The 12,275-nt window shown below is 40.4% G+C and overlaps 1 protein-coding gene across 4 annotated transcripts; it reads left to right on the forward strand.

Moving 5' to 3' along the window:
• On the forward strand, positions 1–3,861 carry LOC149935881 (ornithine decarboxylase-like). 4 transcript variants are annotated; one of them, XM_090181314.1, is made up of 9 exons: positions 1–94; positions 168–263; positions 322–418; positions 835–911; positions 977–1,149; positions 1,207–1,344; positions 2,154–2,470; positions 3,197–3,509; positions 3,587–3,861. In XM_090181314.1, the coding sequence occupies exons 1-9, from the start codon at positions 41–43 to the stop codon at positions 3,627–3,629; spliced, it is 1,308 nt and encodes a 435-aa protein (XP_090037440.1). In that variant the 5' UTR covers positions 1–40; the 3' UTR covers positions 3,630–3,861. The 4 variants fall into 4 exon arrangements, with proteins under 4 accessions (XP_090037440.1, XP_090037441.1, XP_090037442.1 ...); XM_090181315.1 differs by having other exon boundaries at positions 844–911; XM_090181316.1 differs by lacking the exons at positions 1–94; positions 168–263; positions 322–418 and adding an exon at positions 574–717 and having other exon boundaries at positions 782–911.
• The last annotated feature ends 8,414 nt before the right edge of the window (positions 3,862–12,275 follow it).

The following is a 12,275-nucleotide window of genomic DNA, read 5'->3' on the forward strand; positions in this document are numbered from 1 at the left end:
AAGGGCCCCAAAATATAAATTCATTTAAAAAAGTTATTTCATGAGAAAAGAAGCGCTAAAGGACGAAACCAAAATGAATGAAAAAACTCAATCGGTTTGTAATTTCAATTTTCAGAGACCACAAATTTTAACGTCAGCATAATTTTAAATTTTATAAAATACTGAAGGAAGTTGAAAGAGAGCGATGGTTAGCGGAAATATCATTGGCAAATACTGAATCGGAAGTGGAAGAAAATGTCGTCGAAGTTCTAAAAAGCAACCCGGTAGTAATTTAAAATGATGAGATGATGATTTATTATTAAATTGGCTTACAATTTTTAGGAATGGGATGAACCATTTTTTGTGGGAAATATTGGTCTTATTCTAGAGAAGTATAAACTATGGAGAAAAGAACTACCCGCGGTGGAAATATTTTACGGTAGAAGATTTAAATGTATTCATTTCTACTATGAATATCACACAGCTTCAACAACGATTTTCACTATCAGCACTTTAGATCTCGGCTATTTTTATGACCAAGTGGCAAATTCTATTTCCTAATCGAATTATTTGTGATTATCAACGGATTTTGTACAGGTATTTTTCTACGAAGTAAAGGGAATTTCCTTGTCTCGTAAAATACGAAATCCTGATGGCAGGAAGGGTCAGGGTCGTCGAAAGCGTACTCAGGCTCCGGGAAAACAATAATATTGGACCCCATGAGAGCCATTTATACCGGTAATCCCTTCAGACTTATCCCTCTGTCTCTCTTTCGTTGATGATGATGCAGTTCGATATTCAGAGTAGAAATTCAATTAGGAGAGGATACTGATATACTGTCGGGGTTTGTTTTAGCCGTGAAAGCCAACGACGATCCATTAATGTTAAAATTACTTTCTTCGCTGAATGTCTCATTTGACTGCGCCAGTAAGGTAATGGAGCCTCATTATGGCATTTGCAAAATTCAAATCCTCTAATTATATTTTCGTGAAAACAGGGCGAAATTGAAGCTATTTTAAATTTGAACGTCCCAGCGACTCGTATCATGTACTCTAACCCCTACAAACTACCCAGTCATCTCAAGTACGCCACGGAAATTGGTATTCGATGGATGGTTTGCGACTCAATAGACGAACTAAACAAAATACATTCCATATGCCCTGCGGCGAAGTAACTAATACATTATATTACCAAAATCCTGAAATTAATATGATAGGGCAATTTCAGGTTGCTTATTCGAATTCATCCTCGGAAAGAAAGTACCGCTTATCTAAAAATGAGCGCCAAATTCGGATGCAATTTGGAAGAAGCCAAAGCGCTTCTCTTGGAAAGCGATAAACTGAATATGAGCGTTCATGGAATAAGGTGATGGACTGAATGGTTTCATTAAATCAGAAGTATATAAGATACACCCTCTTACGATAGAAGTATTCATCTAAGACGTCAGTGGCGCCGATCGCTTTTTTCCCCAATGGGGGCCGAAGCTCACTAATAAACTTGGAATGAGGCTGCTGGCAACACTTTCTTGCTACGGATGCTTAAAAGTAAATGGCCTTTAACATCGGCGGTTTTACCAATGGGGGCAGAGCCCCCATTGATTTTTCCCAATGGGGCTTCGGCCCCGCCGCCCCCATGGGATCGGCACCACTGTAAGACGTACAATTGAAACATGTATCTGGAATCGTTTCTTTTTTTTAATTCAGAAACAACCCAGAGTTGGAAATCTTTTAAGTAGATTTGAGGTGATAATAATACACTAAAACAGTATAGAACTGAGTAAATTATGAAACTAAAATTATCGGAAGTTTTCGATTTTCTCGTCTTGGGTTAATTTTTGATTAATTTACCCTTTAGTACCTTGGACTAGTGAACTGACTAAGAAAATAGTTACTTCTCCCAGTAAAAGATTTTGGAGGATATATGTGAAGTGTAAAAATTTTATCGTTTAGGGATATTTTTCCTATGAAATAGTTTTGGAAAATCACTAACGACGTGTTTCGCCCGCACAATTTTTTCTTCCGTAACGCCATATGAAAAATCCGTGGTAGCCTGCTCAGGTACGTGTTTCAAGCTAATAACATTAGCAGTATCGGGAGATGAATAATTTTCTACGAGATGTATTATATACTCGCGATTTTCTGAAGAAAATTGACTAAAGCGCCGCGCTTAAATAGTTTCTATGTCGGACATTGCACGGAAAGCCCGGCTCCTTACGCCGACGCCATCGAGGTGGCCAAAGAAGTGTTCCTCGAAGCCCGCTCTGTGGGTCACAACGTACACTTATTGGATATAGGTGGCGGCTTTCAAGGACCAAAGGAAAAGAAAGGCCTGTTCTTGGAGGTAGCCGCCACTATCCGGGAAGCCATAGCCAAGTTCTTTCCTCCCGAAATGGGTGTTAGGATCGTCGGGGAACCGGGACAATTCATGGGTATTCAAGCATTCGACATATACGCCAAAGTCATTGGCGTCAGAATGCGACAATCCGAGGATGGTAATCACTAATCAGTTTGCGTTCGTTACGTTTCAACATAAATCTATAATATTGTTCTATAAGTTTGTCACTTTGGGGAATATTTTACTGAGAGCTAGTAACGGAGTGACGTCATAACAAGAAGAATATATCCCCCTAGAGAGGCGATGTCAAAGGCTACGTGTGACGCGTTATTAATCGGACGCAAAATGGCGACGAAGCCCGTAATGCAGTCTGTCTTAGCTCTCAGTAAAATTTTGCACGTGAAGAATTGGAAGTGTCACACTTATGTAACAATATTATACACTTATGGTTTCAGTAATTAAAAGAAGCTTAACCTTAACAGGGAAGGTCGAGCTTCCGTCGCGACAGTCTAGATGGCAGAAAATATCAATTCCCCAATCATTCTGGAAAGTGTATAGACAGTGGTGTAGGAACGGAGGTACAGGGGTACAATGTACCCCCGTTGAAATTGGAAAGAGCGCCAAATTTTTTTATAAAGAGCGCTAAATTGTTTTAGAAGGGGTGCAAATAGCCTGCCAAATTTAGCATCCAAGCTGTACCCCCCTTAATCCAAAACGTTCCTGTGTATAGAAATATCTATAGATAAACTCTCGCTGTGGGAATTGTAAGTACGTTCTAGACTATCGCGATAGAGTATTTATGGAAGCTTGACCTTTACCGCTGGGGTTATACTCCCTTTTGCAGTGAATCATTTAAGTGACGGCTCGGTTTGTTCTCTTTAAGGCCACTACCAGTCAGTCTACGTAACGGGAGGCCATTTTGGTTGCATTCCCAACTATAATTTTACTTATAACAAAACGAAGATAGAAATGTTAAGGTCGGCGGGTGAATGTGACGCTCCGGAGTTAGTTAAGAGCGTATTTTGGGGCCCGTCATGTGATCCAATGGATTGTTTGGTCACCGTGGACTTTCCTTCCGTACAGAGGGGTCAGTGGTTGAGGTTTACCAACTTAGGGGCATACACCAGGTCCATCATGAGCCAGTACAATGGTTTCCCGTTGGCACCCACCAAATACTTTTTGGACACCGAAACTAGGTAACCGTATCTAACACGTACATTCTTTGATTTTGAATCATTTTGCATTTTGCTTCGCTAATTACGTGTCACTTTAGAGAAATATTGGGATCTATCCAGACCAAGGATATTCCAAGATGAGACAACGTCACTGTGTATTTTCTTACTAATTTCGCACTTTCTCCGTAACAATTTTTACGTAACGAACAACAGAATGTATTTTTTTGTATGTCAGTGCATCGACAAGTAGTTATTTGTCGATGGTCAGTGTACAACAATGCATGTAAAATAAGCAGAGAGTGGCTAAAATGTAAAATTATATTTACCATATGTTGTTAATATTACCAGTACCTAATGAATGATTGTTACTATGCGAGGGGCACTTTGTGAAATTTTTGTTTACAAAAATTCATCCTTATCTCCGAGGTTGAACGCGATATAGGTAAAGCCATAAGTGTATAATATTATTACATAAGTGTGACACTTCCTATTCTTTACATTCCAAAGTTTTACTGACAAGGAGAATACCCGAGGTATTTATTGCAGATTTTGTTCAAAGTCGGGCGTAATTTAGAGCTATATGAGATATGAAATTTCCCAAAAGGGGACGTTGCACTACCCATTCGATTTGCCATGGCAACCGAAAATGTTTTTGAGCACTTAAATAAAAAAATCTCCATTTAAAAAAGCATGAGATTTTCTCGGTTTTACCTACGAATTTTGTTTTAATTTTAAAATCACGAAATGTGTAATTTGGACTACATTTAGGTAAATTTAATTAAGATTGGGTAAATAGGAATATTTTTGGGGTAAATTGCTAACACTCTTTGGGTAAAATAAGGAAAAAATCTTATTTTTGCTTAAAGTGGCAGAAAACATTTTCGGTTGCCATGGCAAACCGAATGGGTAGTGCAACGTCTCCTTTTGGGAAATTTCATATAGGTCTACAACTTCGAACAAAATCGGCAATAAACAACTCGTGTACTATCCTTGTGAGAGCTTTTCACAAGACAGACTGCATTACGGACTTCGACACGGTATTGCGCCCGCTTGCTAACGCGTCACACGTAGCCTTTGACAACGCCTCGCTAGGGGGATATTTTCTTCTTGTGATGACGTCACTCCGCTACTAGCTCTCAGTAACATATTCCACAAAGTGACAAACTTACGTAACAATATTGTAGACTTATGGTAAAACAATACAATAGTTGTGTGTTGTGTTACTCAATTCTAATTCGCGATATGTCAATCGTGTTTTGAAATAACTTACTTGGACCTCATTTTCATTTTGGTCGAACTCCAAAACTGTATAAAACGTAGATTCTTCCGGCAGACCTTTTCATACTGTCTGATTATAATGTAACTGACAAGAGCTTCGAAGCAAACATCTATAATTTAAAAATGGCGAGAAAGTCCTTCTTGGCGAAGACTGAAATGCCGATAATTCTGGTAGATGGATTTTAAAAACGGGAAACCAAAGATTTTTACACGAATATAGCTTTTGTTCTTTTAGATATATCTATCAGGATTATTCGGGATGATCCCGAAAGGGGTCATGTTTTAATGGATCTTCAAATGACCGCTAATTTGTGTAAGAAATTCAAAGATAAAAATAAATATCCGAGATATCAACCGATAGGTCAGCTTTCGAAGTAGAAGATTTAATCGTAAGGCAGTTTGAAGAAAATTCAGTAAGTGGAGAATAGGTATTTGTAAATATTTGGACAGTACAGAAAACGCGTCCTCGAGTATACTTAACCTTATACGTGCACAGTCTAAACGTTCACGCTTTTTTGCACAGTTTAATCTAAATTGTATATAATATTAGCGTATTAAATATTCAAGTTTATAGAATAGGTATTCGGAAATATTTAGACAGTGCAAAAAAACGTGCTATCTAGTAGACGTAGCCTTATGTGTGCAATGTCTTAACGCTGGCCGCATTAACCAAGAAACCGACCAAAGCCCAGGCTTGGGGCCCCAAAGTTTCAGGGTCTTTTGCGGAGCTGATTTGTTGAAATTGAAAAGCTTCCTCGGAACTCCCCCCACCTGGCTAAAGTATCAAAAGAGGGCACCAAAACGTGCTTAGATATGGGGCAATATAGGTGCTTAATCCGACCCTGTTTAAGTGTAGTGTACACGCTTCTTACACAAAATCGCAATGGGAATTTCCCGTATTGTGTAAGCAATGCCAAATCTGCCGCCGTTCTTGCGATTAACCTCGAACCGTTTGTGGTGAAATGGTATATCAATCGATAGCTAGTATCAAACCCTCAGTGCAGCGGCGGCGATCGGAATATATTTCTGTGGGGGCACGGGCATATACTTAAAACTTCAGCAAGAAAATGTACAGCTCTAAATTTTTATAACTATATCTATTTTTCTAAAGCGTTCTTTCTTATATCTCATCCGTCAATGAATACATTGATAATAAAAGTCGATATCTTTAGAAAAATATCTGTGTATATGGCTAGATAATTAAGCCACATACTTTAAGACGGTATTTTAGCTAAAATACGGTACACGACGGGGCGATTTTCTGTTTGGACGAATCTATCGAAATCAATTTTACGGTTATATCATCTTAATGCTACTCGCATCTGCAATCTCAAAATAACTTCTGTGAAAAAACCGAATTCGGACCCAAATAAGGGCAGTGAGATTATAAATTTTTCCCTGATTGCTATTTTCCTCAATTTTATTTCTGTTGGGGCTCTGCCCTCGTTTGTTTTTCCCTATGGGGGCTCGAGCCCCAGAGCCCCCACGGGATCGCCGTCACTGCCTCAGTGACCCAATTGATTTTTTTGTAGATTTTCGATTTGAATCTACATACATTTCTTAAATTAAGTGAAATTAGTCGAAATTTATATGTTGAGCTAGCTCTGGTCATTTCCGCTCTATACGTTTATAGTTGCATCAATAAATTTTTATTTGAAGTGAGATTTTTATTCAATTCGTGGGACCCCATAATCCGCGTCCGCGCTATTGTGATATTTAAATTTAGTAACTCTATTATTTTGGGCCCTTGGGTTCCAGACATTGTTCATTAGGTGTCCCTCGCATCGTTATGGGTAGGAAAGGAAATAAAACATCAATAGATAAGGGGATATTGTGACGTCGGATTTAGTTTACAAGTGTTTATTTACAATTGAATATATACATGGGTATAGTTAGGCGCGACTCTACGGCGGTTCAAGTAACGGCTACGTTGGCGGCGGCTTCTCGGCTGCTTGGTCGGCGGGCGGCAGGTTCTGGACGTCGACGTAGGGCGGCTCCGTGAGCGACACGTCTACGTCTAAGACTGGTTTTAGTCTGCCCAAGGACAGTATCTACTGTCCTAGGTCTGCCTTCTCTCGGCCGCAGCTCTTCTATTTCTATCCAGAGCGCGGACCTCGTAGAGAGGAGTGTCGCACAATCCTCTCACCGTTTGCGGATCTGGATAGTTGTCATGTGTTCCTTTGGGGCACGTTACAATATCAAGGAAGTCTTGTTCACCAAAGTAGCGACCGCCATCCGCGAAGCTTTGGACGATTGTTTCCCATTCGAAATGGGCTTTCGGGTCATCGGGGAACCGGCTCAATTTATGGGAATTCGAGCCTTCGACTTTTACGCTAATTAAAATTGTTTGACTTTGTAATTATTAATAATTTCAAATTCATCCTAATAAAAAATTTTTGTGACATATCTTAAAGGCCGAGAACAGGGCGAATTTCTAGCCCTCTAATCCGATGTTTTGACGAGTGACAGCTTAACTGACATCTATGACAAATTGATTAACAGCTCTGAGCCGTCGGTCAAGCTGTCACTCCTCAAGAAATTAACAAGTTCAGATATGTGGGGGTCCAAATACGCGCACGAGAAAAAGGATTATCGTTCTCGGCCTTTAAGTCATAATTTAAGATATGGAATTTGTTACTTCAACGTAACAAAGTAGAATATTTTCGATAATTATAATTTCATTACAGAATGTGTGCGGTGATTGGGCACTGCTATATATATATATATATATATATATATATATATATATATATATATATATATATTCGATATTTCCCGGGGAACTATAACTTTTTGTATAACCAAGGTAACAGCCCTAGAGAAACTCCGACATAGGCAAATTAATAATAGAACGCTGTAATAAGTGTCTGAACGCATGACACCGTACCCAATATACCCAACTGGTTAATGACAATATTAACCAATTATACGTTGATTACATAATAATTTGCCTTTTATTATACGGCCTATAGTGTCTACAGAAGGCTTTTAAAAAAAATTGCAATAATTTAAGCTATTTTTGCGTTTATGCCTAAAGAACTAAGAAACTCAGTCTTTTGTCGAAGGTCAAAGTGTAGTATCTAGCTCTAAACAATTAAAATCAATCCCTTGCTTTATAACATTATATAAATTGTTGATATAAACTTATATTTCTTATTGTTCTGTGGAATTGTGAATACTATCTGAAAAAGCCAAAAACTGAAAATAAAACAATTGTGGAGCACTAATTAAATTTACTTGTAGAAATGTGAATAAGCTAAAAATCTTTAGCCTAGCTGGTTATTATTAGATCGCTCTCGGATAATATTCGAACTCACAAATGCAACATAAAATCATGATCGGAGTGATTTGGAGGGCTCGAGAGAAAAGAAATGAAAACATGATGCGATCTATTGCTTTCGCTATCAAAAGTGGCATTAAAGACGGATTCGACATAGATTAAAGGACGGGGATATTAAATCTTGGATTAAAAACGTGATACTGAATCAAAGGTGGGAACTGTACAGATTACCAGTCCTGTGCAGGTCTGCAGATAACTGCAACCTGCGGAGGTCAGGTCAGATCAGATCACGATAGAATTTTTTTTGCAGGTTGCAGGTTGGACAGGTGAAAAGAGTGGCAGATACAGGTTGGGTAGATCATATTATCGCAGATTTGCAGGTTTACCTGCCAACCTGCCATATATAAGAAAGGTCCGCTTTACCGCACCATAAAACTAAGAAAACTAGTATGCAATATGTATACTATGCTGTGACGAACTGGTGCCTGTCCTCGCTAAAATAACCGCGGGGAGAATGGAAATGTGTAGCTTCTCGGATTACGTTTTCCGTTACTCTTTCCCAGCCAGCTCCAGTCTCCGGTCTCTAACTCTCGCGCCTCGACGTAATATCAATTTTCGAAAGCCGGTTTGGTTTTAGTTTCGTTTTTGACACTAGTCTCGTCACTCGTGGATCTTAGCTGTAAAATACGTTTATTTTGGAGACCAATAATTAAATTTCTACGGTTTAACAGACCAGTTAATATTTAATATTAAAATAATATCCCAGACTCGGATAATATTACAATAAATATAAAAATACGTTTAAATGATTGAACTAATGTACTTGCTTACTTTTTAGAATTTACCTCAATAAAATATATATTAATACTTCTCTGCATATGTCTTTATTAGTATTTCTGCTAGTGATTTGCAGGTTACCTGCGCAGGTTGCAGGTTGGACAGGTGAAATAGCTTACAGGTGCAGGTTGGGTAGATCATTGGTTTTAGGAAAAATTGCAGGTTGCAGGTGGTACAGGTTAGAAATTTGGCAGGTGCAGGTTGGACAGGTCGTCGCAAATTGCTGCAGGTCCCACCTTTGTACTGGATATTGCAATTTATTTTCGGGAGCGTTTCGAATGGCATAAAAAAACGAGGCGGGATGGTTTATGGTCATGGAAACGCTGATACAAACAAATCTCGGCGCATGCGCGGAATGTACGGAAAGTCAAAAAAGGTCTAATTCTTTTCTCCTAAAACGTACATGTACGACATTTTTTTGGCGTAACGACTTTTAGGTGTAAAGACATTTCGGTCTAAAGAATTTATTAAATTATAGTCAAATAAAAATATAAAAAACAAAAATGACAGGTTATGAACAACCTCTTTCAAATCTGGATAAAAAATATATTGCTCTTGAAATCCTTCCTTATAAATCCGCCGGGAAATATTCAAATTAAAAGTTTTATTTACATAAAGAATATACAACTTTGAACAAATATTTACAACTATTTATAAGAAGAATAGGCATTCCTCTAAGGAAGAACCTGGCGGAAAAGTGTTCAGCACCGAAGCTGCATTCCCTCGTTGAACCGCGATCGCGATGCGTTGCAGCAGATATTCTGACGAACGCGGTTCTCCCGTTACTTCCCGAATCCTTCGGCCTATGGCGTGGACCAAGGACAAACCTTCGCGCCCGAACGACCCGAGTGTCTCAATAGCTACAGCCTTAAACACGAAACGATTCTCTAGGCGCTTCTTCCTTTCAGCCTGGGTAGCGGCCCAGAGAGGGGCTGATGAAGATGAGGACAAATACGAAGGCGCTAGAGGGTCTGTGCGGGTGAAATCCCACACCAACAATTTTCCGCCGGACCACGGGACAAGGGACATTCCGTCCGGGCGTTTTCCATCATCGCGGGACCACCCAGGTGGCTCAAGGAAGGTACACCTGCAGATACTAAGGCGCGTCGCAGGATGTCGTTGACGGCATCGTGTCGGGAGAGCCGGCCGGAGCTTTTTTCGCAACTCAGGCCGTGGGTGCCCCACGAATCAACCATGATTCCGCAGTTGCAAGTGTGCGGAACGCAGATGCGGGCGCCTAACCGAAGGTCGATACGAAAAGAGTCGTCGTCTAAATGGGTGCCCAAGGATGGCGATGAAAGTGCGTTTAGCCATGCACCAGACTCTTTGGTAAATATTCTGGCTCAAATGAAACAAGATGTCACGGACATTTAGGTGGGCACAATCCCCCCCCCCCCCCCCCGATGTTAACTATATTTTAAAGATTAAATTAAAATTTGAACAAATTTCCAATCCACTTGTACATTAACTTAATAAAACCAAGAGGAATTTTATCGAAAAATAATTTCTTGAGTTACCTGGTTTTGGAAATAAAGTAGCGAAACGCGAACACTTTAAATTAATTTTTAAACAAATCGAATGTTTCGAGTTACCGGGTTTTGAAAAAAAAAAGGGTACGTTCAGTAAGGCTCATCAAAAACATCGATAAGTATCGATGCCAACATTTTGTTACTGTGCGATTTTTTGCTTTTCCGATTTGACCTCACGATGGACATCCGATGCTCATGAAAAAAACGATCTCGGAGAGAAGGTTTTTTCGATGTCTTGATGTCAAACGCGACGGTGTTTACAGTTTAGCTGGCGGAGAAGTTAAAATTATACAACTTAAGTTTTAATCAACAATTCTGCTGGTTTGGTCAAAGGCCTATCATTTTATTGATATGCCTCAGCTACTCCAATGGCCATTTTCGCTTTTTTTAAATAAAAGACTGATCGTTGCAACAATAAAGAATATTGTCGTCAACAATTTCGTCATTTACCAACTCATTAATTATTGAAAATAATATTTTTCGCTTCCAGCGACGGCCCTAGGGTGGTTCGAACGGTGCGACCACACCGGGCGCCGTCATAAGGGGGGCGCCGAAAATGCAATAATAGATTGGGACCAATAAATTGTGACTTGGAATGCTTATTGTTTGGGGCGCCACAAAGAGATCTTGAACCACCTGAAAAACTTGCTAGGGCCGCTACTGTTCGCTTCCCCTGATTTTCGGGCCCCGTAATATTTATAGCCGCCATCTTTAAAAGCAGCGCTGATTAGAATAACACCGTTCAGTAACTTTCTACGTCACTATGATGACAAGCGCTCATCAAGCAAACATCAATTAAAAACAGATTTTTCTCAGATTTGAGTTATTGAACGTACCCAAGTTAGATGACGCCGGTATCAATTGGTCAGGTGTGGGCTGGATACTGGGCTTCGGCTCAGGCTAACGGAGAGGGGCCGGGCAAACTGGCTGCCTCGGAGGATTGGGTAGCCTGCTGTGGGGCGGCGGGCCTCCGTATGAGGGCACGGTGGCCCTGTTTCCCGGCCTTTTGGAGTACACCGGAATATCCGGTGCCAGCTGTGCCGGGTTACTTGGGCTGCTGTGTGCTCGTCGTTCCCCTTTAGGAGCTCTTTCCAAGGGGCTTGACTATCTGCCTCTATAGGTGGGGTGTTGGCCGGAGTTGCTAGAGCTGTTGAGTCTCCTAGTGAGCTCTTGCGTTTTGTTTACGCGTTTCTGGAACTTGTGGTATAGACTAATTATAAGACTGTTAGTACTTAATTTAATTTTCTTAAATTAGGAGACGGAAATTTCACTACTATTATTTTATTTGACTATGTTTCTAACGCTCTCCTTTTCATAGAGCCTAAATTGTTACCCTAGTGGTAGCCACGAATTTCACTTTCCAACTGCTTATAAAAAGCAACGCTTCCATACAAGAAAGCTTGGTCCTACCCTGGTTTTCCCCTCTCTCGCTGACCCTCGGCGACGCTGACCAATGCTTTTATCTACCTGTCTATCAGGATTAAGGTTTTACCCCGTTAAGCCGCCACCGAGTCCAGCGTAGAAAACTTCTATCCAGAAGAGGACCCCAGCAAGTTACAATATAGCGGGAATGGAAATTCCCCAAAAAACCGTTGGAAGATTTCACAAGAGCATCCGCTCTCTATCGCACTGCTGTGTGCGAAGTGGCGAGCTGGTCGAACCATTGCTGCACCTTCTGCTGGGATGCGCGGCTTGCGTCGAGGGTGCGACCATCAGTAGTAGGGTTCTACTACCCATGCTGGATTTGTCACCTGTCCTGGCTTGTGGACGCCGGCGTAGGGCATTCTGTTGATAGACCTCCGGTGGTGTGGTTTAAATCTTACCGGTACACCGGGCTATAAATCTGACACATGTATCAATTGG

This window comes from Leiobunum rupestre, chromosome 7, assembly GCF_980474605.1.
Source record: "Leiobunum rupestre chromosome 7, qqLeiRupe1.1.hap1, whole genome shotgun sequence".
Lineage (NCBI taxonomy): Eukaryota > Metazoa > Arthropoda > Arachnida > Opiliones > Sclerosomatidae > Leiobunum > Leiobunum rupestre.